Source organism: Entelurus aequoreus, linkage group LG18 (assembly GCF_033978785.1).
Source record: "Entelurus aequoreus isolate RoL-2023_Sb linkage group LG18, RoL_Eaeq_v1.1, whole genome shotgun sequence".
Classification (NCBI taxonomy): Eukaryota; Metazoa; Chordata; class Actinopteri; order Syngnathiformes; family Syngnathidae; genus Entelurus; species Entelurus aequoreus.
In genome coordinates, this window is record NC_084748.1 from 40,333,810 (window position 1) to 40,359,393 (window position 25,584).

General features: G+C 37.7%; 1 protein-coding gene across 4 annotated transcripts in view; it reads right to left on the bottom strand.

The window, feature by feature from the left end:
• sorcs3a (sortilin related VPS10 domain containing receptor 3a) overlaps positions 1-25,584 on the bottom strand; it is a 712,571-nt gene that overhangs the window by 83,697 nt on the left and 603,290 nt on the right. For all 4 annotated transcript variants that reach the window (XM_062027155.1, XM_062027158.1, XM_062027156.1 and 1 more), the window contains exons 14-16: positions 18,014-18,121; positions 11,771-11,888; positions 11,553-11,686 (exon numbers count right to left, since the gene is read on the bottom strand). In XM_062027155.1, the coding sequence (XP_061883139.1) occupies positions 11,553-11,686; positions 11,771-11,888; positions 18,014-18,121 (360 nt within the window). The remainder of the gene's footprint in view (positions 1-11,552; positions 11,687-11,770; positions 11,889-18,013; positions 18,122-25,584) is intronic.

Genomic DNA, 25,584 nt, shown 5'->3' on the forward strand with positions numbered 1-25,584 from the left:
CCTCATGAGCTAAATTAAACTCTTGTCTCTGCATGAGTCCTTGATTCTTGTCTGATTAATAGATGTCATCAGTGTTTGAACCTGACAATGACTTAGCGCACACCCAGACAGAGAAGGAAGGAATGTATAAACTGATGGTTTGGTTCTCGACTTAGGAATCCTCCATGTTTGACTAAGATTCCTCCGGGTGCTGCAGACCTGTTTAAATGACGCTCGCTTGTAATAAAGCAACTTTTTGGTTCAGCAAAGCATCTCCGACGTCTCTTTTGATTCAGCCACACAGCCTTTGGCATCCTTCAGTCCGGACGAGGATGTCAAGACCAGAAATACACTTCAACGACAAAGAACACCCAGAAGGGACCTGATCAATATCGTGTGAGGATCGTTGTCCCCCCGTGTTTTCTTATGGATGGCAGCCTTTTAACACTTATTGGTTTAAGGAGCACACTGAACACATTTGCAAACGCCTTAATCTTACTCTACTGCCAAACATAGTATAGGTCAGGCATGATGATCACACTTAAAATACATGATTGTAAAATATGTGGTGAATTATACAATGTACTATTGTTGTCCCAATATCAATATTTTGGTACCAAAATTATTTAGACACTTTTCAGTACTTTTCTAAATAAAGGGGACCGCAAAAAAATTACATTATTGGCTTTATTTTTTTTTTTAAATCTCAGGGTACATTAAACATATGTTTGTTATTGCAATTTAGTCCTTAAATAGAATAGTGAAAATACAAGACAACTTGTCTTTTAGTAGTAAGTAAACAAACAAAGGCTCCTAATTAGTCTGCTGACATATGCAGTAACATATTGTGTCATTTATCATTGTATTATTTGTGTCAATATTATTAAGGACAAGTGGTAGGAAATTCATTATTAATCTACTTGTTCATTTACTGTTAATATTTGCTTATTTTCTGTTTTAACATGTTCTATATACACTTTTGTTAAAATGTAATAATTACTTATTCTTCTGTTGTTTGATACTTTACATTAGTTTTGGATGATACCACAAATTTGGGTATCAATTCGATATCAAGTCGTTACAGGATCATATTCAAAGTCCTTATGTGTCCAGGGACATATTTCCTGAGTTTATAAACATAATATGAATTTTTTTTTAAACGAAAGAAGATGTTGTGATGCCAAAAATATCGACATAATCATAGTAGTGTCAAGTAGATACATGCCTGTACTTGATATCATTACAATGAATGTCAGGTGTAGATCCACCAATGGCGTTTGTTTCCATTTTGATGCCGGTGATCTACGGTGTGTAGTGAAGCATGTTTAGCTATTCCTCGTCCTGCATGGATGATACTTGTAAGGAACTTACTTTATTCGTCACCGTGGAGGCGAGGATTAGTGATTTAGAAGTAGCTACAACACTGCCGATGGTGGATGGACGTTAGCCGCTAGCTGGCTAACCATGTTTTAAAGCACCTCTTCCTGAGGGCGTTTCAGTGTTATAACTTCATCTTTATCGTTAGTTTTTCAGCCAAAATGAGTCCGTTCTCACTTTTCTGTCTACACACTGTCTGCTTGTAAGTACTCCGTGATTGTGTGCCGCCGAACATGCTCGTCTGCTCGTAAACCAGCAATAACACGGCGTGACGACAACGCGGGCGCGGGGGATTCGGGACCGGTATGTTTCAGAGGCGGTATAGTACCGAAAATGATTCATCAGTATCGCGGTACTATACTAATACCGGTATACCGTACAACCCTACCATGTACCATTTTCTTATATGATTGTGAGCTGGAATGTGTTTGTATTTGGTCACAGAATCCTTTAGAGCAGGGGTCACCAACCTTTTTGAAAGCAAGAGCTACTTCTTGGGTAGTGATTAATGCGAAGGGCTACCAGTTTGATACACACTTAAATAAATTGCCAGAACTAGCCAATTTGCTCAATTTACCTTTAACTGTTATTATTAATAATAAATGATATTTACACTTAATTGAACGGTTTAAAAGAGGAGAAAACATGAAAAAAATGACAATTAAATTTTGAAACATAGTTTGTCTACAATTTCTACTCTTTAAAATTCAAAATTAAACCGAAAAAAAGAAGAGAAAAACTTATTTATTCATGGAACATCATTAGTAATTTTTCCTGATTAAGATTAATTTTACAATTTTGATGACATGTTTTAAATAGGTTAAAATCCAATCTACACTTTGTTAGAGTATATAGCAAATTGGACCAAGCTATATTTCTAACAAAGACAAATGACTGTTTTTTCTAGATTTTCCAGAACAAAAATAAAAAATAAAAAATTCAAAAGACTTTGAAATAAGATTTAAATTTGATTCTACAGATTTTCTGGATTTGCCAGAATAATTTTTTTGAATTTTAATCATAATAAATTTGAAGAAATATTTCACGAATATTCTTCGTCGGAAAAATAGAAGCTAAAATTAAGAATTAAATTAAAATCTATTTATTATTTTTTACAATAAATTTTTTTTTTTTACTTGAACATTGATTTAAATTGTCAGGAAAGAAGAGGAAGGAATTTAAAAGGTAAAAAGGTATATGTGTTTAAAAATCCTAAAATCATTTTTAAGGTTGTATTTTTTCTCTAAAATTGTCTTTCTGAAAGTTATAAGAAGCAAAGTAAAAAAATGAATGAATTTATTTAAACAAGTGAAGACCAAGTCTTTAAAATATTTTCTTGGATTTTCAAATTCTATTTGAGTTTTGTCTCTCTTAGAATTAAAAATGTCGGGCAAAGCGAGACCAGCTTGCTAGTAAATAAATAAAATTTAAAAAATAGATGCAGCTCACTGGTAAGTGCTGCTATTTGAGCTATTTTTAGAACAGGCCGGCGGGCTACTCATCTGGTCCTTACGGGCTACCTGGTGCCCGCGGGCACCGCGTTGGTGACCCCTGCTTTAGAGGATTATTCTACTAAGGTCAAAAATGCACATGTCCATCACAAGAGCTCCAGAGAGTGGTGGCTCCCTTGCCCCCAGGAAATTGGAATCCTACAGGAATGCAGGTTTGGATATTAGGAAGAAGTGTAAAGACATTAGCAACATCTGGTAGGAAGACAACCATGAATTGATTAACGTGGACCCCGACTTAAACAAGTTGAAAAACTTATTCGGGTGTTACCATTTAGTGGTCAATTGTACGTAATATGTACCGTACTGTGCAATCTACTAATAAAAGTTTCAATCAATCAAACACAACTCATCCAACGGAAGCACTTTTTAACTGCGTTTTAGATATTGCAGCTTGGATGTCAAAAAACGTTCTCCAGTTTAACCAGGCCAATACTGAGGTTTTAATTATCGGTCCTGATGCCCAGAGAGAGAAACGTTCACCAAAAATACAGTCACTTTCTTTTAATCCATTTTTGCAAGTGAATAATTTGGGTGTAATTTTTGACTCTGAGCTTATTCCAACTATCGTGGGATCACACTCCTCAGCCTTCTCGGTAAGGTCTATTCAGGTGTACTGGAGAGGAGGCTACGCCGGATAGTCGAACCTCGGATTCAGGAGGAACAGTGTGGTTTTCGTCCTGGTCGTGGAACTGTGGACCAGCTCTATACTCTCGGCAGGGTCCTTGAGGGTGCATGGGAGTTTGCCCAACCAGTCTACATGTGTTTTGTGGACTTCGAGAAGGCATTCGACCGTCCTGTGGGGAGTGCTCAGAGAGTATGGGGTATCGGACTGTCTTATTGTGGCGGTCCGCTCCCTGTATAATCAGTGTCAGAGCTTGGTCCGCATTGCCGGCAGTAAGTCGGACCCGTTTCCAGTGAGGGTTGGACTCCGCCAAGGCTGCCCTTTGTCACAGATTCTGTTCATAACCTTTATGGACAGAATTTCTAGGCGCAGTCAGGGCGTTGAGGGTATTTGGTTTGGTGGCTGCAGGATTAGGTCTCTGCTTTTTGCAGATGATGTGGTCCTGATGGCTTCATCTGGCCAAGATCTTCAGCTCTCACTGGATCGGTTCGCAGCCGAGTGTGAAGCGACTGGGATGGGAATCAGCACCTCCAAGTCCGAGTCCGTGGTTCTCGCCCGGAAAAGGGTGGATTGCCATCTCCGGGTTGGGGAGGAGATCTTGCCCCAAGTGGAGGAGTTTAAGTACCTCTGAGTCTTTTTCACGAGTGAGGGAAGAGTGGATTGTGAGATAGACAGGCGGATCGGTGAGGTGTCTTCAGTATCGCGGACGCTGTATCGATCCGTTGTGGTGAAGAAGGAGCTGAGCCGGAAGACAAAGCTCTCGATTTACCGGTCGATCTACGTTCCCATCCTCACCTATGGTCATGAGCTTTGGGTCATGACCGAAAGGACAAGATCACGGGTACAAGCGGCCGGAATGAGTTTCCTCCGCCGGGTGGCGGGGCTCTCCCTTAGAGATAGGGTGAGAAGCTCTGTCATCCGGGAGGAGCTCAAAGTAAAGCCGCTGCTCCTCCACATCGAGAGGAGCCAGATGAGGTGGTTCGGGCATCTGGTCAGGATGCCACCCGAACGCCTCCCTAGGGAGGTGTTTAGGGCACGTCCGACCGGTAGGAGGCCACGGGGAAGACCCAGGACACGTTGGGAATACTATCTCTCCCGGCTGGCCTGGGAACACCTCGGGATCCCCCGGGAGGAGCTGGACGAAGTGGCTGGGGAGAGGGAAGTCTGGGCTTCCCTGCTTAGGCTGCTGCCCCCGCGACCCGACCTTGGATAAGCGGAAGAAGATGGATGGATGGATGGATGGCTTATTCCACACAATAGGGTTTTATAATCTTAAAAATAATAGCCAGAGCCCGCCCCATTCTCTATTGGAGCAAGGCGGACACGCTAATGCATACTTTTCTTACCAGCTGCAGAAACTACTGCAATTAATGCCTTGCTTTCTGGTCTTCTTAAAAAAAAAGTACAAGACCACTTCAATTATTTGAAAATTCATCCGCCTTTGTGCTGACGAGGACTAAAAGGCTGGCCCATATTACAGAGGTTTTAAAATCACTGCATTGGCTCCCTGTGTGTTCCAGAATTGATTTAAATTGTTGTTGTTTTTTTACTGTTTTTCAAATACTTTAATGGTCTTGGGCCTTCTTATCTTTCCGTGTTGCTTTTATCATATGAACCCTCCGGTTCAGTTCTCTTAATTATGTGAAAAGTCTGGACCCATACCAAGAGAAGTATCAATAAATGAACAGTACTAGAACGGCTTGATCCATTATTTTATTTTTTTTTCTACGTTTTTGTACATTTTTACAAACTCAGAATATATCTTTGGACACTTGGAGGGAAAAAAAATATATATTTAAATGAATAGTAAATAGTTGTTTTTGCTTTTGTTTAGTTAGATGTACTATTGATGTAATAAAAAACAATAAGAAACTAGTTTAAATATTGTCAGCCTCCAACAGTATGCTCCTTTCTGGCAAAGGTAATGATCCTTCTTTCCTATGGAAACTTTGTTACAACGTTAACTTGCTCTAAATTCGATTTTTATTCACAATTTCGCTTGTAACAGTGAATACTGTATATATAAATATAAACATATACTAGCCTAGTTACACAATTTGTGTAGACAATTGTGTTTGATTATCGTATTTTTTTAACAAACAAATTCATGGATAACTTGCTTTGAAATCTTAAGTTAAGGGACAAACGGATATTTAAGTATTTATTTTTGATAACCAAAAAATAGTGTGTATCTTGTTGTTTAATGAAGTAGTATTAAGGTTTCAAATATATGCAATAGCAGACAGTATTTTATTTCTGTCAAAATTGAAAGAACAAATAGTTTGCCAGAACATTCCAAAGCCAACACTAGCGGGGCCAATGCAACAACTTCACTAAACTATCCAATGTCTTCCATGAGTGGAAAAAAGTGTCAAAAGATGGAGCTAACTGTTTTAATGACATTCAGACATTACTTAAATCAATAACCGAGCAGCATCTCCTCATCCGTGGCTCACTAGTGCAACAACAAGGCCGGAAATGTGTCCCGTGAAAAACTGTCCGACCGGAACTCTCTAATAACTAAAGTTCCTTGGGTGAATAATGTAAACTCACTACGCCGGTATGTTTTAGCGCTTTCATGGCGAGTTTACTGACAGATATAAGTAAGAACTTTACACTACTTTATATTAGAAATGGCAACCGCTGAGGATGAAAGTCCCAAAACAAGAAGATAGAGAAAAATAAGATGCTTATCGGACTACAAAGGCGGAAGCGAGCAATTTTTCAGGATTCATGCAGATCCCAAATACAGATCAGCAGGTACCAGAAGGTAAGTAAAGTTAATTTTGCATAATATTGCGAAACAAAACGCCAGATAATATGTCTTACCTTATACACACACCATAATAATACTCATATGTTTAAGCACAGTACAATCCATCAAGCGGTGCGGCTTCATATCTTACCAAAGTCGTACTAAAATATTTTGATGGATTTTTGAGCGCCGTGTGTAATGTTATATATTTTCAATGGAACATATAACATGTTGGTGTACTTAAGTCACATTGGAGTCTACACATATCTCTTATGTGTGACTGCCATCTACCGGTCACACTTATCATTTCATCATGTACCAAATAAAATTGCTTCGAGGTCAGTAAGCAAAATCAGAATTATTCCGTACATTAGGCGCACCGGGTTATAAGGCGCACTGTTGAGTTTAGAGAAGAAAAAAAGATTTGAAGTGCGCCTTATTGTCCGAAAAATACGGTAATTACTTACGGTATCTTTACTCTACAGGTCAAATGGCGAAATATACACGCATAAGTTATTTATTTAGCAGCTGTCTTATTGTTAAGCACATATCAAAACATTTAGCAAACAGACAGAGGCAGAAGTTATTGCAGAAAGTCTTTCTGCTTGCTTGTTTGTGGGAAAAGTAATGAGTCCTCACATTTTGGCCTCTTCACCAACATTATTCACACAAAATATTCTAGATTGTTATGGCTCATGTTTCTCTTTGTTCGAGCAAAAACAAAAACACAAACCACCGGCTATTTGCATACAAATTGAAACTATTAACAAGACAACAACAGTCCCCCATCCCTTTAATTGGAATAATAACACATAAATGGTTTACTGGCAGACGCTACAGTCAGGCTGTGTAAAAAAAAAAAAAAAAAAATCCCTAACATATTACATTATTGGAGAAACCGAGAAAATTAAATAAATGTTAAATGGGAGTGTGCATGGCATGCGGAATTGATCTAATGTGGGTGGCTTACACATTTCTGGAGAAAGAACAGTACAGAAGTGCACAATAATTTCTACAGTTGGAAAAAGGACTTGGTGCATTAATGGCATTAACTGAATAAATGTAGGCAGAAATCAATCAATCAATCAATCAATGTTTATTTATATAGCCCTAAATCAGAAGTGTCTCAAAGGGCTGCACAAGCCACAACGACATCCTCGGTTCAGATCCCACATAAGGGCAAAGAAAAACTCAACCCAGTGGGATGTCAATGAGAATGACAATGACAAACCTTGGAGAGGACCGCACATGTTTTTTTTTGCAAATATTAGCTCATTTGGAATTTGATTCCTGCAACATGTTTCAAAAAAGCTGGCACAAGTGGCAAAAACGACTGAGAAAGTTGAGGAATGCTCATCAAACACTTATTTGGAACATCCCACAGGTGGACGGGCTAATTGGGAACAGGTGGGTGCCATGATTGGGTATAAAAGCAGCTTCCATGAAATGCTCAGTCATTCACAAACAAGGATGGGGCGAGGGTCACCACTTTGTCAACAAATGCGTGAGCAAATTGTTTAAGAACAACATTTCTCCAGGAATTTAGGGATTTCACCATCTACGGTCTGTAATATCATCAAAAGGTTCAGAGAATCTAGAGAAATCACTGCACGTAAGCAGCAAGGCTGAAAACCAACACTGAATGCCCGTGACCTTCGATCCCTCAGGCGGTACTGCATCAAAAACCGACATCAGTGTGTAAAGGATATCACCACATGGGCTCAGGAACACTTAAAAAAAACACTGTCAGTAACTATAGTTTGTCGCTACATCTGTAAGCGCAAGTTAAAACTCTACTATGCAAACCTTTGCTGGGCCCGAGCTCATCTAAGATGGACTGATGCAAAGTGTAAAAGTGTTCTGTGGTCTGACGAGTCCACATATCAAATTGTTTTTGGAAACTGTGGACGTCGTGTCCTCCGGAACAAAGAGGACAAGTACCATATGGATTGTTGTAGGCGCAAAGTTCAAAAGGGGTATATTAGTGCCCAAGACATGGGTAATTTACACATCTGTGAAAGCACCATTAATACTGAAAGGTACATACAGGTTTTGGAGCAACATATGTTGCCATCCAAGCAACGTTACCATGGACGCCCCTGCTTATTTTAGCAAGACAATGCCAAGCCACGTGTTACAACAGTGTGGCTTCATAGTAACAGAGTGCTGGTACTAGACTGGCTTGCCTGTAGTCCAGACCTGTCTCCCATTGAAAATGTGTGGCACATTATGAAGCGTCAAATACCACAACGGAGACCCCCGGACTGTTGAACAACTTAAGCTGTACATCAAGCAAGAATGGGAAAGAATTCCGCCTGAAAAGCTTCAAAAATTGGTCTCCTAAGTTCCCAAATGTTTACTGAGTGTTGTTAAAAGGAAAGGCCATGTAACACAGTGGTAAAAATGCCCCTGTGCCAACTTTTTTGCATTAAATTCTAAGTTGATGATTATTTGCAAAAACAAATTTAGTGTCTCAGTTCGAACATTAAATATATTGTATTTGCAGTCTATTTGATTGAATATAAGTTGAAAAGGATTTGCAAATCATTGTATTCTGTTTTTATTTACGAATTACACGATGTGCCAACTTCACTGGTTTTGGAGAACAGAGCTTTTGAACAGTGATTGAAAGCTAATCAAAAATGTTCTGTCTTTTCTTTGAACAGATTGTCCGCAAATCAAATGTAATCGTACCACAACATTAATAATTCAGCTGACAGAGGAATTTGTGAGACTTTCTTTCAGTGTTGCAACATTGTGGTATAGTCTTTCAACGTGTACACCTGTGTTTTACAGTGATTACTCAAGTTAATCTTCAGAGATCCACCCCACTCGCTTGGATTGCAAACAAACAGCAGAGGCAATATTAAATAAATACAGTCGTACCTTGCCACATCGCGCTTTAAATAAATAAATATTCACCATATTTTGGTCTAAATGATGTCTTGTAGGTATGTTCTATTATCTTGTTGTAGTGACAGATAAAGATATTCACTAAATGTGAACTTGTCTTGTGCTCCTATTTTGGCGGCTTTTTCTCTTTTTTTGGTATTTTCCTGTAGCAGTTTCATGTCTTCCTTTGAGCGATATTCCCCGCATCCACTTTGTTTTAGCAATTAACAATATTTAAGTTGTTTTTATCCTTTTTTGTGGGGACATTGTTGATTGTCATGTCATGTTCATATGTACATTGTGGACGCCATCCTTGCTCCCTAGTAAGTCTTTGCTGTCGTCCAGCATTCTGTTTTTGTTTACTTTTTAGCCAGTTCAGTTTTAGTTTCGTTCTGCATAGCCTTCCCTAAGCTTCAATGCCTTTTCTTAGGGGCACTCACCTTTTGTTTATTTTTGGTTTAAGCATTTGACACTTTTTTACCTGCACCCTGCCTCCCGCTGTTTACAACATCTACAAAGCAATTAGCTACCGGCTGAGTATTACACGGTTACTTTGCCGAGCTCTAGACAGCACCGACACTCAACAATAACACATCATTTGCAGACTATATGTACTGGTTTGCAAAAAATATTTTTAACCCAAATGGTGAAATTATATAAACTCCCACGGCACACCAGACGGTATCTCACGGTACACTAGTGTGCCGCGGCACAGTGGTTGAAAAACACACTCAAGGCAACTATATTGGTTGAAATGATAGGGAAGGTGACTAAATGGGTGTTAATCTATGTTTTGAGGGCTATAATTACAAAACCCAAAACCAGTGAAGTTGGCACGTTGTGTAAATGGTAAAAAAAAACAGAATACAATGATTTGCAAATCCTTTTCAACTTATATTCAATTGAATAGACTGAAAAGACAAGATACTTAATGTTAAAACTGAGAAAATATTTTTTCTTTGGCAAATAATCATTAACTTAAAATTTAATGGCAGCAACAAATTGCAAAAAAGTTGGCAAAGGGGCATTTTTACCACTGTTTTACATGGCTTTCCTTTTAAAGGCCTACTGAAATGATTTTTTTTTTATTTAAACAGGGATAGCAGATCCATTCTATGTGTCATACTTGATCATTTCGCAATATTGCCATATTTTTGCTGGGAGGATTTAGTAGAGAACATCGACGATAAAGTTCACAACTTTTGGTCGCTGATAAAAAAAGCCTTGCCTGTACCGGAAGTAGCGTGACGTCGCAGGTTGAAGGGCTCCTCACATTTCCCCATTGTTTACACCAGCAGCGAGAGCGATTCGGACCGAGAAAGCGACGATTACCCCATTAATTTGAGCCAGGATGAAAGATTTGTGGATGAGGAACGAAACAGTGAAGGACTAGAGTGCAGTGCAGGACGCATCTTTTTTCGCTCTGACCGTAACTTAGGTAAAAGGACTCATTGGATTCCACACTTTCTCCTTTTTCTATTGTGGATCACGGATTTGTGTTTTAAACCACCTCGGATACTATATCCTCTTGAAAATGAGAGTCGAGAACGCGAAATGGACATTCACAGTGACTTTTATCTCCACGACAATACATCGGTGAAGCACTTTAGCTACGGAGCTAACGTGATAGCATCGTGCTTAAATGCAGATAGAAACAAAATAATTAAGCCCCTGACTGGAAGGATAGACAGCAGATCAACAATACTACTATCAGGAGACACCGAACCAAACACTGGACCTGTAACTACTTGGTTAATGCTGTGCCGCCTGTCGAAGCCTAGCAATGCTGTTGCTAACGACGCCATTGAAGCTAACTTAGCTACAGGACCTCGTCAGAGCTATGACAAAAACATTAGCGCTCCACCTACGCCAGCCCTCATCTGCTCATCAACACCCGTGCTCACCTGCGTTCCAGCGATCGACGGCGCGACGAAGGACTTCACCCGATCATCGATGCGGTCGGCAGCTAGCGTCGGATAGCGCGTCTGCTATCCAACTCAAAGTCCTCCTGGTTGTGTTGCTGCAGCCAGCCGCTAATACACCGATCCCACCTACAGCTTTCTTCTTTGCAGTCTTCATTGTTCATTAAACAAATTGCAAAAGATTCACCAACACAGATGTCCAGAATACTGTGGAATTTTGCGATGAAAACAGAGCTGTTTGTATTGTGATACAATGTGTCCCAATACTTCCGTTTTAACCATTGACGTCACGCGCATACGTCATCATACATAGACGTTTTCAACCGGATGTTTAGCGGGAAATTTAAAATTGCACTTTATAAGTTAACCCGGCCGTATTGGCATGTGTTGCAATGTTAAGATTTCATCATTGATATATAAACTATCAGACTGCATGGTCGGTAGTAGGGGGTTTCAGTCGGCCTTTAAACATAAGAGTTTTAAGGTTCACTTACCATTCGAAATCATGGGCTCGGCAAATACAAGACTCTGCAGAGAGGAGACCAGAGTAATCTTTACCCAGCATGCAGTAGTTCCCCGGTCTGCGTTTGATGTAAATCTGCTTTTGTCCCATAACACATGGCTCTCCCTATTGGGGGAAAAAAATAAATAAATACTTTTAGGTGATGAACAGCAGCATGATGAGGGATAGAGAGGCGTGTTTTTAGCTTACCTGATTGTGCAAATGCCATGTTTGATAATCCTCCTCAGTACATTTCCGACTGAAGACGGACTTGTAGTCTATCTTTATGAGCTGCCATTCAGAGCGGTGGCTGAAATGTCCAAAGAAGCTGCAGGGGAAAAAATGTGTGCTTTAACATATAGTCGCGATCAAAAGTTTACATACACTTGTAAAGAACATAATGTCATGGCTGTCTTGAGTTTCCAATAATTTCTACAACTCTTTATTTTTTTGTGACAGAGTGATTGGAGCACATACTTGTTGGTCACAAAAAACATTCATGAAGTTTGGTTCTTTTATGAATTTATTATGGGTCTACTGAAAATGTGAGCAAATCTGCTGGGTCAAAAGTATACATACAGCAATGTTAATATTTGCTTACATGTCCCTTGGCAAGTTTCACTGCAATAAGGCGCTTTTGGTAGCCATCCACAAGCTTCTGGTTGAATTTTTGACCACTCCTCTTGACAAAAATTGGTGCGGTTCAGCTAAATTTCTTGGTTTTCTGACATGGACTTGTTTCTTCAGCATTGTCCACACGTTTAAGTCAAGACTTTGAAAAGACCATACTAAAACCATAATTCTAGCCTGATTTAGTCATTCCTTTTCCACTTCAGATGTGTGTTTGGGGTCATTGTCCTGTTGGAACACCCAACTGCGCCCAAGACCCAACCTCCTGACTGATGATTTTAGGTTGTCCTTAAGAATTTGGAGGTAATCCTCCTTTTTCATTGTCCCATTTACTCTCTGTAAAAGCACCAGTTCCTTTGGCAGCAAAACAGGCCCAAAGCATAATACTACCACCACCATGCTTGACGGTAGGCATGTTGTTGTTGGGATTAAAGGCCTCACCCTTTCTCTTCCAAACATATTGCTGGGTATTGTGGCCAAACAGCTTAATTTTTCTTTCATCTGACCACAGAACTTTCCTCCAGAAGGTCTTATCTTTGGCCATGTGATGTCAGATGAAACAAAACTGTAGCTACCAAAAGCGCCTTATTGCAGTGAAACTTGCCAAGGGACATGTAAGCAAATATTAACATTGCTGTATGTATACTTTTGACCCAGCAGATTTGGTCACATTTTCAGTAGACCCATAATAAATTCATAAAAGAACCAAACTTCATGAATGTTTTTTGTGACCAACAAGTATGTGCTCCAATCACTCTATCACAAAAAAATAAGAGTTGTAGAAATGATTGGAAACTCAAGACAGCCATGACATTATGTTCTTTACAAGTGTATGTAAACTTTTGATCGTGATTGTATATGAGAAAAAAAAAATGAAAAAAAATGTTACATTCAAATTTGGTTTATTAACTCACACTATTATTTGACAACTTGGAATTAGAGCAAAGTTTTCAGAACATACATAGATTATATATTATGATTAAAACTGCAAATTTGGTCAGATGTAGAATATGTATATTTGTTAAAATAAACTATGTTTAGCTAGTTGTGTCAGCTTACAAATATTGTGTTATCTTAGTTTAAACCCAATGCATGATTTTAACTCAGGGGTGTCAAACTGGAGAAAAATCTACTCCCAAGTGGGCCGGACTGGTGAAATAAAGGCGCGATAACTTAACAAATAAAGACAACTCCGGTTTGTTTTCTTTGTTTAAAAATAGAACAAGCACATTCTGAAATTTTACAAATCATAATGTTGTTTTTTTTTTACACTTTCATATTGCGGTTAATTTGTCGTTATTTATACTTTCTGAATAAATGATGTGATAATGTTCATCAGTCAACTCATTGGTGTTAATTTTCAATCTATCAAGATAAAACAATATCAACATCTAATTACAGGATGTTATTTATGTAGTTTGCTCATGTTCCTCGACTGGTGCACTAACATCATGTGGTTAATTTTTTTACATGTGTAGCATAATTTACAAAGATATAAAAAATTGCTATTGCGACATCTAGTGGACACATTTAGAACAGCAGTTTATTTCATTAAAAAATGTTGGCTCATTTTTATTTGTAGCAAACTCATCCCGCCTATTCGGGTCGTTTGACACCCGTGTTTTAACAAAATGATTTGTAGCACATGTCTTAGAAACCAAAACAAAAAGAAACAACAACATTAAGTCAAGTCAATGTTTTAGTGAATTGCCTAAATGACCCCTGAATTGCTATTTTAAAATGAGGCCTAAAAAGACTATATGCCAAAATAGCTTATATGGACGTATATTCTAAAGTCCACCTCTTATTCAGTTTAGCCTTTAGGAAAATAAAAAATAAATGGTAACACTTGGTAACACTTTAGTATGGGGAACACATATTCACCATTAAATAGTTGCTTATTAACATGCAAATTAGTCATTATTAAGTACTTATTAATGCCTTAAAGTGTTACCAATATTGGTAACACTTTAGTATGGGGAACACATATTCACCATTAATTAGTTGCTTATTAACATGCAAATTAGTGACATATTGGCTCTTAATTAGTCATTATTAAGTACTTATTAATGCCTTATTTTGCATGGCTTTATTATAAAACCAGTAAGCCATTAATTAAGAGTCTTCCCTCAATAACCTCAAAATTATTGCTTATTAGTAACCCTAACCCTTATATGTCCCTCTAGTGTCCAAATAACTCTAAATTAAGTATTTCTTACTTTAATAAGCAACTAATTAATGGTGAATATGTTCCCCATACTAAAGTGTTACCAATATTGGTAACACTTTAGTATGGGGAACACATATTCACCATTACTTAGTTGCTTATTAACATGCACATTAATAACATATGGGCTCTTTTTTAGTCATTAAGTATTTATTAATGCCTTATTCTGCATGGCCTTATTATACAACCAGTCCGCCATTAGCAAAAAAGTCTTCCCTCAATGACCTCAGGATTATTGCTTATTAGTAACCCTAACCCTAACCCTTATATTTTTCCCTAGTGTCCAAATAAATCTAAATTAAGTAATTGTTACTATAATAAGCAACTAATTAATGGTGAATATGTTCCCCATACTAAAGTGTTACAAATATTGGTAACACTTTAGTATGGGGAACACATAGTCACCATTAATTAGTTGCTTATTAAAATGCAAATTAGTAACATATTGGCTCTTAATTAGTCATTATTATGTACTTATTAATGCCTTATTCTGCATGGCCTTATTATACAACCAGTAAGCCATTAACTAAGAGTCTTCCCTCAATAACCTCAGGATTATTGCTTATTAGTAACCCTAACCCAAACCCTTATATGTTTCCCGAGTGTCCAAATAACTCTAAATTAAGTCTGTGTTACTTTAATAAGCAACTAATTAATGGTGAATATGTTCCCCATTCTAAAGTGTTACCAATATTGGTAACACTTTAGTATGGGGAACACATATTCACCATTAATTAGTTGCTTATTAACATGCAAATTAGTAATATATAGGCTCTTAATTAGTCATTATTAAGTACTTATAAATGCATTATTCTGCATGGCCTTATTATACAACCAGTAAGCCATTAACTAAGAGTCTTCCCTCAATAACCTCAGAATTATTACTTATTAGTAACCCTAACCCTAACCCTTATATGTTCCCCTCGTGTCCAAATAACTCTAAATTAAGTCTTTGTTACTTTAATAAGCAACTAATTAATGGTAAATATGTTCCCCATACTAAAGTGTTACCAATATTGAATTAGTTGCTTATTAACATGCAAATTAGTAACATATTGGCTCTTAATTAGTCATTATTAAGTACTTATGAATGCCTTATTCTGCATGGCCTTATTATACAACCAGTAAGCCATTAACTAAGAGTCTTCCCTCAATAACCTCAGGATTATTGCTTATTAGTAACCCTAACCCTAACCCTTATATGTCCCCTAATGTCCAAACAACTCTATATTAAGTATTTGTTACTTTAATAAGAAACTAATTAAAGCTGAATATGTTCCCCATACTAAAGTGTTATCAATATTGGCAACACTTTAGTATTGGGAACACATATTCACCATTAATTAGTTGCTTATTAACATGCAAATTAGTAACATATTGGCTCTTAGTCATTATTAAGTACTTATTAATGCCTTTTTCTGCATGGCCTTATAATACAACTAGTAAGCCATTAACTAAGAGTATTCCCTCAATAACCTCAGGATTATTGCTTATTAGTAACCCTAACCCGTATATGTCCCCCTAGTGTCCAAATAACTCTAAATTAAGTCTTTGTTACTTTAATAAGCAACTAATTAATGGTAAATATGTTCCCCATACTAAAGTGTTCCAAATATGGGTAACACTTTAGTATGGGGAACACATATTCACCATTAATTAGTTGCTTATTAACATGCAAATTAGTAACATATTGGCTCTTAGCCATTATTAAGTACTTATTAATGCATTTTTCTGCATGGCCTTATTATACAACCAGTAAGCCATTAACTAAGAGTCTTCCCTCAATAACCTCAGGGTTATTGCTTATTAGTAACCCTAACCCTTATATGTCCCCCTAGTGTCCAAATAACTCTAAATTAAGTCTTTGTTACTTTAATAAGCAACTAATTAATGGTGAATATGTTCCCCATACTAAAGTGTTACCAATATTGGTAACACTTTAGTACGGGGAACACATATTCACCATTAACTACTGGCTTATTAACATGCAAATTAGTAACATATTGGTTCTTTATTAGTCATTATTAAGTACTTATTAATGCATTATTCTGCATAGCCTCATTATACAACCAGTAAGCCTTTAACTAACAGTCTTCCCTCAATAACGTCAGAATTATTGCTTATTAGTAACCCTAACCCTAATATGTCCCCCTAGTGTCCAAATAACTCTAAATTAAGTCTTTGTTACTTTAATAAGCAACTAAGTAATGGTGAATATGTTCCCCATACTAAAGTGTTACCAATATTGGTAACACTTTAGTATGTGGAACACATATTCACCATTAACTACTTGCTTATTAACATGCAAATTAGTAACATATTGGCTCTTAGCCATTATTAAGGACTTATTAATGCATTTTTCTGCATGGCCTTATTATACAACCAGTAAGCCATTAACTAACAGTCTTCCCTCAATAACCGCAGGATTATTGCTTATTAGTAACCCTAACCCTTATATGTCCCCCTAGTGTCCAAATAACTCTAAATTAACTCTTTGTTACTTTAATAAGCAACTAATTAATGATGAATATGTTCCCCATACTAAAGTGTTACCAATATTGGTAACACTTTAGTATGGGGAACACATATTCACCATTAATTAGTTGCTTATTCACATACAAATTAGTAACATATTGGCTCTTAATTAGTTGTTATTAAGTACTTATTAATGCCTTATTCTGCATGGTCTTATTATACAACCAGTAAGCCCTTAATTAAGAGTCTTCCCTCAATAACCTCAGAATTATTGCTTATTAGTTACCCTAACCCTAACCCTTATATGTTCCCCTCGTGTCCAAATAACTCTAAATTAAGTCTTTTTTACTTTAATAAGCAACTAATTAATGGTAAATATGTTCCCCATACTAAAGTGTTACCAATATTGGTAACACTTTAGTATGGGGAACATATTCACCATTAATTAGTTGCTTAATAACATGCAAATTAGCAACATATTGGCTCTTGATTATTAATAATTAAGTACTTATTAATGCCTCATTCTGCATGGTCGTATTATACAACCAGTAAGCCATTAATTAAGAATCTTCCCTCAATAACCTCATAATTATTGTTTGTTAGTAACCCTAACCCTAACCCTTATATGTTCCCCTAGTGTCCAAATAACTCTAAATTTAGTCTTTGTTACTTTAATAAGCAACTAATTAATGGTGAATATGTTCCCCATACTAAAGTGTTACCAATATTGGTAACACTTTAGTATGGGGAACATATTCACCATTAATTAGTTGCTTAATAACATGCAAATTAGTAACATATTGGCTCTTGATTAGTCATTATTAAGTACTTATTAATGCATTATTCTGCAGGGCCTTATTATACAGCCAGTAATTCCCTCAATAACCTCAGAAATATTGTTTATTAGTAACCCTAACTCTAACCCTTATATGTTCCCGTAGTGTCCAAATAACTCTAAATTAATTATTTGTAACTTTAATAAGCAACTAATTAATGGTGAATATGTTCCCCATACTAAAGTGTTACCAAATAAATAAATACAATGCAGAATTACTTTTAACATCATATCATCTTAAAAACATCATGTTTTCAGTTAGGGTTTTTTTTTTGTTAAGGCTCACGTCATGATCTGGTTCTCTGCCCCAGCTTCCACCAAAACGCCGTCCACAAACAGAGGCACAGAAGAAAAGCTGTGCTGGGTCCATTGCCTCCCTTCGTCGAAGCTGACCCTGTGTACGTGTGTCAGAACACATTCCCATCACACACCGAGCGGTAGCAAACGGCACGGAAGCAGACTTCTCTCTTAGATAATGGTCATAGGGGAGGATTTAGGTAGGGATCACAACCACTCAAACACAAAGGCCTCAACATCACAATGTAATTATTTGCATGAGTCATGTAAAATGTCATAACCGCTTAGTGATTCAAGTAAAGCTGCATAAACCCGATAAGAGAATAAATAAAGAGCCCAGATAAAAATACATCTACTTCGTATGAACTGCACAGCACTTTTCATCATTGGGACTGGATTTTCTATTGACGTTGACATCATCCCAGAACTGGTGATGAAGTGAGAGCGAGCTGAATTACCTGAGTGTGACGTGTTAAAATTTGCCGAGGGCCGCACATTTGGAGAGCGGAAATCCCCCTCATGCTGTCATAAAAAAGCTCTTTGCCTTCATTTGGCTAAAAGCAGCGACAACAAAAAATAGCGCTGACATGTACGGTACTGTACTTATTAGGAGTCTAAGCCTGGGAAAGTGTTTGCTGAGTACACACCGGGAGAAGAGTAGCTTACACTATATTGCCAAAAGTATTTGGCCACCCATCCAAATGATCAGAATCAGGTGTCCTAATCACTTGGCCCGGCCACAGGTGTATAAAATCAAGCACTTAGGCATGGAGACTGTTTCTACAAACATTTGTGAAAGAAATACTAGGACCTAAATTATTCAATCTCTATATAAATGACATTTGTAAAGTTACAAAAGATTTAAAGTTAGTATTATTTGCGGATGATACAACAGCGTTTTGTTCAGGAGAGAACACACAGGAGATAATACAAATAATAACAGAAGAAATTAACACATTAAAAAGATGGTTTGACAAAAAAAAACTAAAACTAAAATAATGCTATTTGGTAACAGTAGAAGAGAAAGTCAAACACAAATACAAATAGACGGAATAGAAATTGAAACAGTAAACGAAACCAAATTTCTAGGTATAATGATTTGATGATAAATTGAACTGGAAATCTCACGTAAAAAATATACAACATAAAGTTGCAAGAAACACGTCAATAATTAATAAAGCAAAACATGTTCTAGACCAAAAATCCCTTCATATTCACTACTGCTCACTAGTGTTACCATATCTGAGCTACTGTGTAGAAATATGGGGAAATAATTACAAAAGTACACTTCATTCATTAACGGTGTTACAAAAAAGATCAGTTAGAATAATACATAATGTTGGATATAGAGTACATACAAACCCTTTATTTATTGAATCAAAAATACTGAAATTCCACGACATAGTGAATTTGCAAACAGCTAAAATTATGCACAAAGCAAACTATAACCTGCTACCCAAGAATATACAACAATTCTTCACAAAAAAAGAGGAGAAATATAATCTTAGAGAAAAACGTAATTTAAAACATTTGTTTGCACGTACAACACTTAAGACCTTCAGTATATCAGTATGTGGAATTAAATTATGGAATGGATTAAGCAAAGCAATCAAACAATGTACTAATATGATCCACTTCAAGAAACTCTTCAAACTTAAAGTGTTTACAAAGTACAATGAAGAAGAACCATGACAAACATTCTCAATTTATTTCATCCATTCATTCATTCATTCTTAAAGTAATCTTACTTATCTCATCATATGAAATATGACTTACTTCACCAATTATTATTATTACATTCTTACTATTATTTATTTATTTATTTTTATTGTGATTACTTATGGAGTTTATTGTGAAAAAATTGTGAACAGGAAGTGAACAAAAAGTTTTGCAACTGTTATGTAAAGAAAAGGGGTAGGATTAAATAAGCTCTGCTTCTTCCTACTCCTTTTCGAACATGTTGAAAAGAAACTAGAAATTGTGATGTATCATGTTGTATGCTTGCATGTTCGAAATAAACTCAAACTCAAACTCAAAACTCAAAGAACAGTCACAGGATGCCACCTGTGCAACAAATCCAGTCGTGAAATTTCCTCGCTCCTAAATATTCCAAAGTCAACTGTCGGCTTTATTATAAGAAAATGGAAGAGTTTGGGAACAACAGCAACTCAGTGGTAGGCCATGTAAACTGACATTAGAGGGGTCAGCGGATGCATGAAGCGCATAGTGCAAAGACTTTCTGCACAGTCGGTTGCTACAGAGCTCCAAACTTCACGTGGCCTTCCAATTAGCCCACGTACAGTACGCAGAGAGCTTAGTGGAATGGGTTTCCATGGCCTGTGCAGCTGCATCTAAGCCATACATCACCAGGGGTCGGATGCAGTGGTGTAAAGCACGTCGCCCCAGGACTCTAGAGCAGTGGAGATGTTAGAATAATTGTATCTAAGTTATCACAAAAACGTTGTGTTTCAATGAGTTCCCGGCGAGAAGCAAACGCTGTCTTTGAACCTACCAAGAAGAAGGCTTGTAAAACTCCACTGTGTAGGGGGGGAAGCAACATGAAGGGGTTTCGGTTTCTTTCATGTATTGAAATCCACAGAAATATATTGTTTGACCCAAGAACTACAAAAGCAAAGAGAAAGCAGGACCAGAGTCCCCTCCAGGCACCGCTTTTTTGAACTCTTTTACGACCTCTTTTTTGAACTGACCTTTTCTTTTGAACTGTTTTGTAATCAAAGGCGATGGCTGTTTACGACCCCCGTCCCTTTGGAAGCAGCTGTTGCCATGTGGTCAGGGAAGGTCCAAATAAAAGAAGGCGGCGTACAATCTTTTGGCAGAGCGTTTCTCCTCACTGAGCCAAATTGAATTCTGTCTCTGTTTGATTCTTTGCTTCTTGTCTGTTTTAATAGATGTCATCGATGTTTAAACCTGACAGGAGACGCATTCTCTGGAGTGATGAATCAGGCTTTTCCATCTGGCAATCTGATGGACAAGTCTGGGTTTGGAGGTTTCCAGGAGAACGCTACATTTCAAAACATGGATGACAGAGTCTGGTGTGGATGAACTTGACTGGCCTGCACAGAGTCCTGACCTGAACCCGATAGAACATCTTTGGGATGAATTAGAACGGAGACTGAGAGCCAGGCCTTCTCAACCAACATCAGTGTGTGACCTCACCAATGCGCTTTTGGAAGAATGGTGGAAAATTCCTATAAACACACTCCGCAACCTTGTGGACAGCCTTCCCAGAAGAGTTGAAGCTGTAATAGCTGCAAAAGGTGGACCGACATCATATTGAACCCTATGGGTTAGGAATGGTATGGCACTTCAAGTTCATATGTGAGTCAAGGCAGGTGGCCAAATACTTTTGGAAATATAGTGTATGAAGATAGCGTGGGTTTTTTTTACTAACATGAGAAGGTTTTTCATCAATGTTTTAAAAAAGATGGTGCAATCATAACACTAACTGCTGTCCGGACTATCAAGAGTTAATGAAAAAAACTGTGTGTGGCGCTAAATTGGTGTGTCAAGTCAAAAGTATTTCCTTGGGGTGTCACAAGAGCTTGAGGGATTAAAGGGGAACTGAATTTTTTTTTGGGGGGGGGGGGCATTTTGCCTCTAATTCACAATCCTTATAAAAGTCTGCTTACAATGGAGTAGGGTTGTACGGTATACCGGTATTAGTATAGTACCGCAATACTAATGAATCATAATCGGTACTATACCGTCTCTGAAAAGGACACAATTGCAATAAGAAACATATGTTTAATGTACCCTAAGATTTTTTGTTAAAATAAAGCCAATAATGTAATTTTTTGTGGTCCCCTTTATTTAGAAAACTACCAAAAAGTATCGAAATAATTTTGGTAACGGTACCAAAATATTGGTATCAGGACTACACTACAATGGAGTCAATGGGAGCCATGATGTCATTGCGTCTATTACGTGTATTCTGACCTTGAAACCCAATAAAAAAAACATCCAAAAAGCATAAACAATTCTCTATTTAAATGTTGTCACCTGAATGTTAACCAAATATTAGCAATATTGTTATTATAAGCGCTAACGTTAATGACCTAATTTCAGGGCGTTCATTTGATCGCAACTGGACTGGTTTGTCTTAGAAGACGTGTTGCCTCTCATCCAAGTAGGCTTCACCAGTTCGTGCTCGTAGACGTGGATTGGCTCAGATCTAGTCTTCGACTTAGATTGGTCAGATCTAGTCTAGCGGCTGGTGCCAAAACCCCAAATATTTATTCTCCAATAGCAGTAGGGTTTGCCTGGGCAGAGATGATTTTGCCCTATCGAAGTGAGAAAAACTGTCACGGTCCGGGCGCGCGTCAGTGCGCATTCATCTGTGCGCTACACCGAGCACAGCTCCGGGAGCCCGCAAAGCGCGCCCCAGACCAGAAGCAGCGAACAGCTGCAATCAATCGCCGGCAATCAGCACACCTGGGACTGATGAGGGCGAGCTGAATAAAGAACAGTGAACCCTAGGATCCTGGCCGGAACTTAGCCTTCTGTTGATGTCCCTGTTTTCCTTCTGTTGCCTTGGATTCGAGCTGTGTGTCTCGCTTCCTTGGACCCCACCCCTGGATCTCGACTGCCTCCCTTGATCCTCGACCCCTGCTCTGGACACAGACCTCTTGACGCCTCTCTCTGCCCCACGGACAGTGGAGCAGTGGAGACTTGTTCTCTGGATTTGGATTTGTCTGCTTCCTCATCCAACAATTATGGTAATACTCAAGTTAATTATTCATACACATAGTCTTCCACCATACATCCCTTTTAAATGGCAAAAATTAATGGTTATACTTGTATAGCGCTTTTCTACCTTTTTTTTTTTTTTAAGGAACTCAAAGCGCTTTGACACTATTTCCACATTCACCCATTCACACACACATTCACACACTGATGGCGGGAGCTGCCATGCGAGGCGCTAACCAGGACCCATCAGGAGCAAGGGTGAAGTGTCTTGCCCAAGGACACAACGGACGTGACTAGGATGGTAGAAGGTGGGGATTGAACCAGTGACCCTCAGATTGCTGGCACAGCCACTCACCCAACTTCGCCACGCCAATCAAGATCACACACACCATTCATTTGTCTTTTAATTAAATTATATTGTTCATTATTTATTTATGTATTATTATTTATTATATTATATTGTTTATATATATATATATATATATATATATATATATATATATATATATATATATATATATATATATATATAATAAATACAAACGTACATAGAGCAATATTTCCCCCTTGTGGTTCTGTGCAGTCACAACTCCCTCCTCCAACCTTAACAAAAACAACTGTTTTAATGCGAACCAGCAATTCCACTGTCAAAGCCAACCACAGTCGTTGAAGTGTAATTTTTCCTAATTAGCATTGAGGTATTGTGTGGCAGAACGATCGCTGTGGATCGACCACTAACCGGCCAAAATAGTCTGAATCACCCACGTTATTATTCAGTTGTAAACAAATGGAACAAAGAACTTCTGTTATTTGTTCGAGGCCAAATTGTGGAGTCTTTTGGGAATGGTAGAAAGGATAGTGTTGTATGTAGAAGTTCAAGGGTGTTTTTTCAACCTTGACATAGATAGGCTTCCCTCACTCCTATTTTGTACCATCCGTCCTCCATGAACAGGAGGCGCCACCCTGCAGTCTGCACGTATCTTGTGCGTGACTGTCATCCACTTGTCCGCCATGTATCAAATAAATTTGCTTCGAGATCGGTAAGCATAACCAGAATTAATACGTGCATTGGGCACACCAGGTTATAAGGGGCACTGTTGATTTTTTTAGAAAATAAATACATGATAAATGGGTTATACTTGTATAGCGCTTTTCTACCTTCAAGGTACTCAGAGCGCTTTGACAGTATTTCCACATTCACCCATTCACACACACATTCACACACTGATGGCGGGAGCTGCCATGCAAGGCGCTAACCAGCAGCCATCAGGAGCAAGGGTGAAGTGTCTTGCCCAAGGACACAACGGACGTGACTAGGATGGTAGAAGGTGGGGATTGAACCCCAGTAACCAGCAACCCTCCGATTGCTGGCACAGCCACTCTACCAACTTCGCCACGCCGTCCCAATGAAATGAAAGGATTATAGTCCGAAAAATACAGCAAATAAAACGTGTTTGGATTTGTTTTAAGCGCTTAATCAGCTCCATTGTAAGCAGACTTTTACTTGCATCTATTACTAGTTAGAATGCATTAAAAAAATACATGTGAGCTAGTCTCACATAAGGATAGAAGGGATAGAAAAATAATTAATAAATATATATAAAATATTCCGATATTTCTCATTTTGAATAAAAGCTGTCTCATGGACAGAACGAGGTCAGAAGTTTTTAGTTTTTTTTTAATAAAGTGGAACCTTGATTGGCAAACGTGATTGGTTCTTGAACTGGGTTCGTAAATAAAGAGGTTTGTATAATGAAACAGATTTGGACCCCGACTTAAACAAGTTGAAAAACTTATTCGGGTGTTACCATTTAGTGGTCAATTATACGGAATATGTACTTCACTGTGCAACCTACTAATAAAAGTTTCAATCAATCAATCAATCAATTTCCCCAGAAGGAACAATGTAAATATGAACAATAGCTTTCACCCCTGGCAAAAGGCCACATTTTAGTAAGTTTATACACTTTAAACACAATATAAAGCACTATAGAGTACTATTCTGCCCTCGCAATTGCCCCGCAGCTTAGCAGATAGACAACTCCGCTAATAAAGAGACGTGTTTTCTTCATAGTAAAACTGTATTTTTTTTTGGGGGGGAGGGGTTATCATAGGACAAAGTAAAACTAGAAAAAAAGCACATTATATTAGACACATTACTAATATATAATACAAACTTCATATGTGTAACAATTTATAGACAAATTGTGCACGGCAAGTCACACAAACTGGCATGCTAGCGAGCTAGCTACTTGTTAGCTAGCTTAATACTAACATGAAAAACATTATACATTGTCGTATGTATACAATCACATTGCTGTTTAAACAACAACCATACAATTGTACACATCAACTTTACAGGCTGTAATCTGTGAAAAATGATAGCTTGTAGAACGGATGATAGACTCGTCCGTAATAAGGGAAGTGAATAATGCGTGACGTCACACAAACCGTAAATTATGTCTGTAAACCCCTGAAACATCCTTGCAAATAAAAACTAAATACAAACCCCGTTTCCATATGAGTTGGGAAATTGTGTTAGATGTAAATATAAACGGAATACAATGATTTGCAAATCATTTTCAACCCATATTCAATTGAATGCACTACAAAGACAAGATATTTGATGTTCAAACTCATAAACTTTATTTATTTTTTGCAAATAATAATTAACTTAGAATTCCATGGCTGCAACACGTGCCAAATTAGTTTAGAAAGGGCATGTTCACCACTGTGTTACATGGCCTTTCCTTTTAACAACACTCAGTAAACGTTTGGGAACTGAGGAGACACATTTTTTAAGCTTCTCAGGTGGAATTCTTTCCCATTCTTGCTTGATGTACAGCTTAAGTT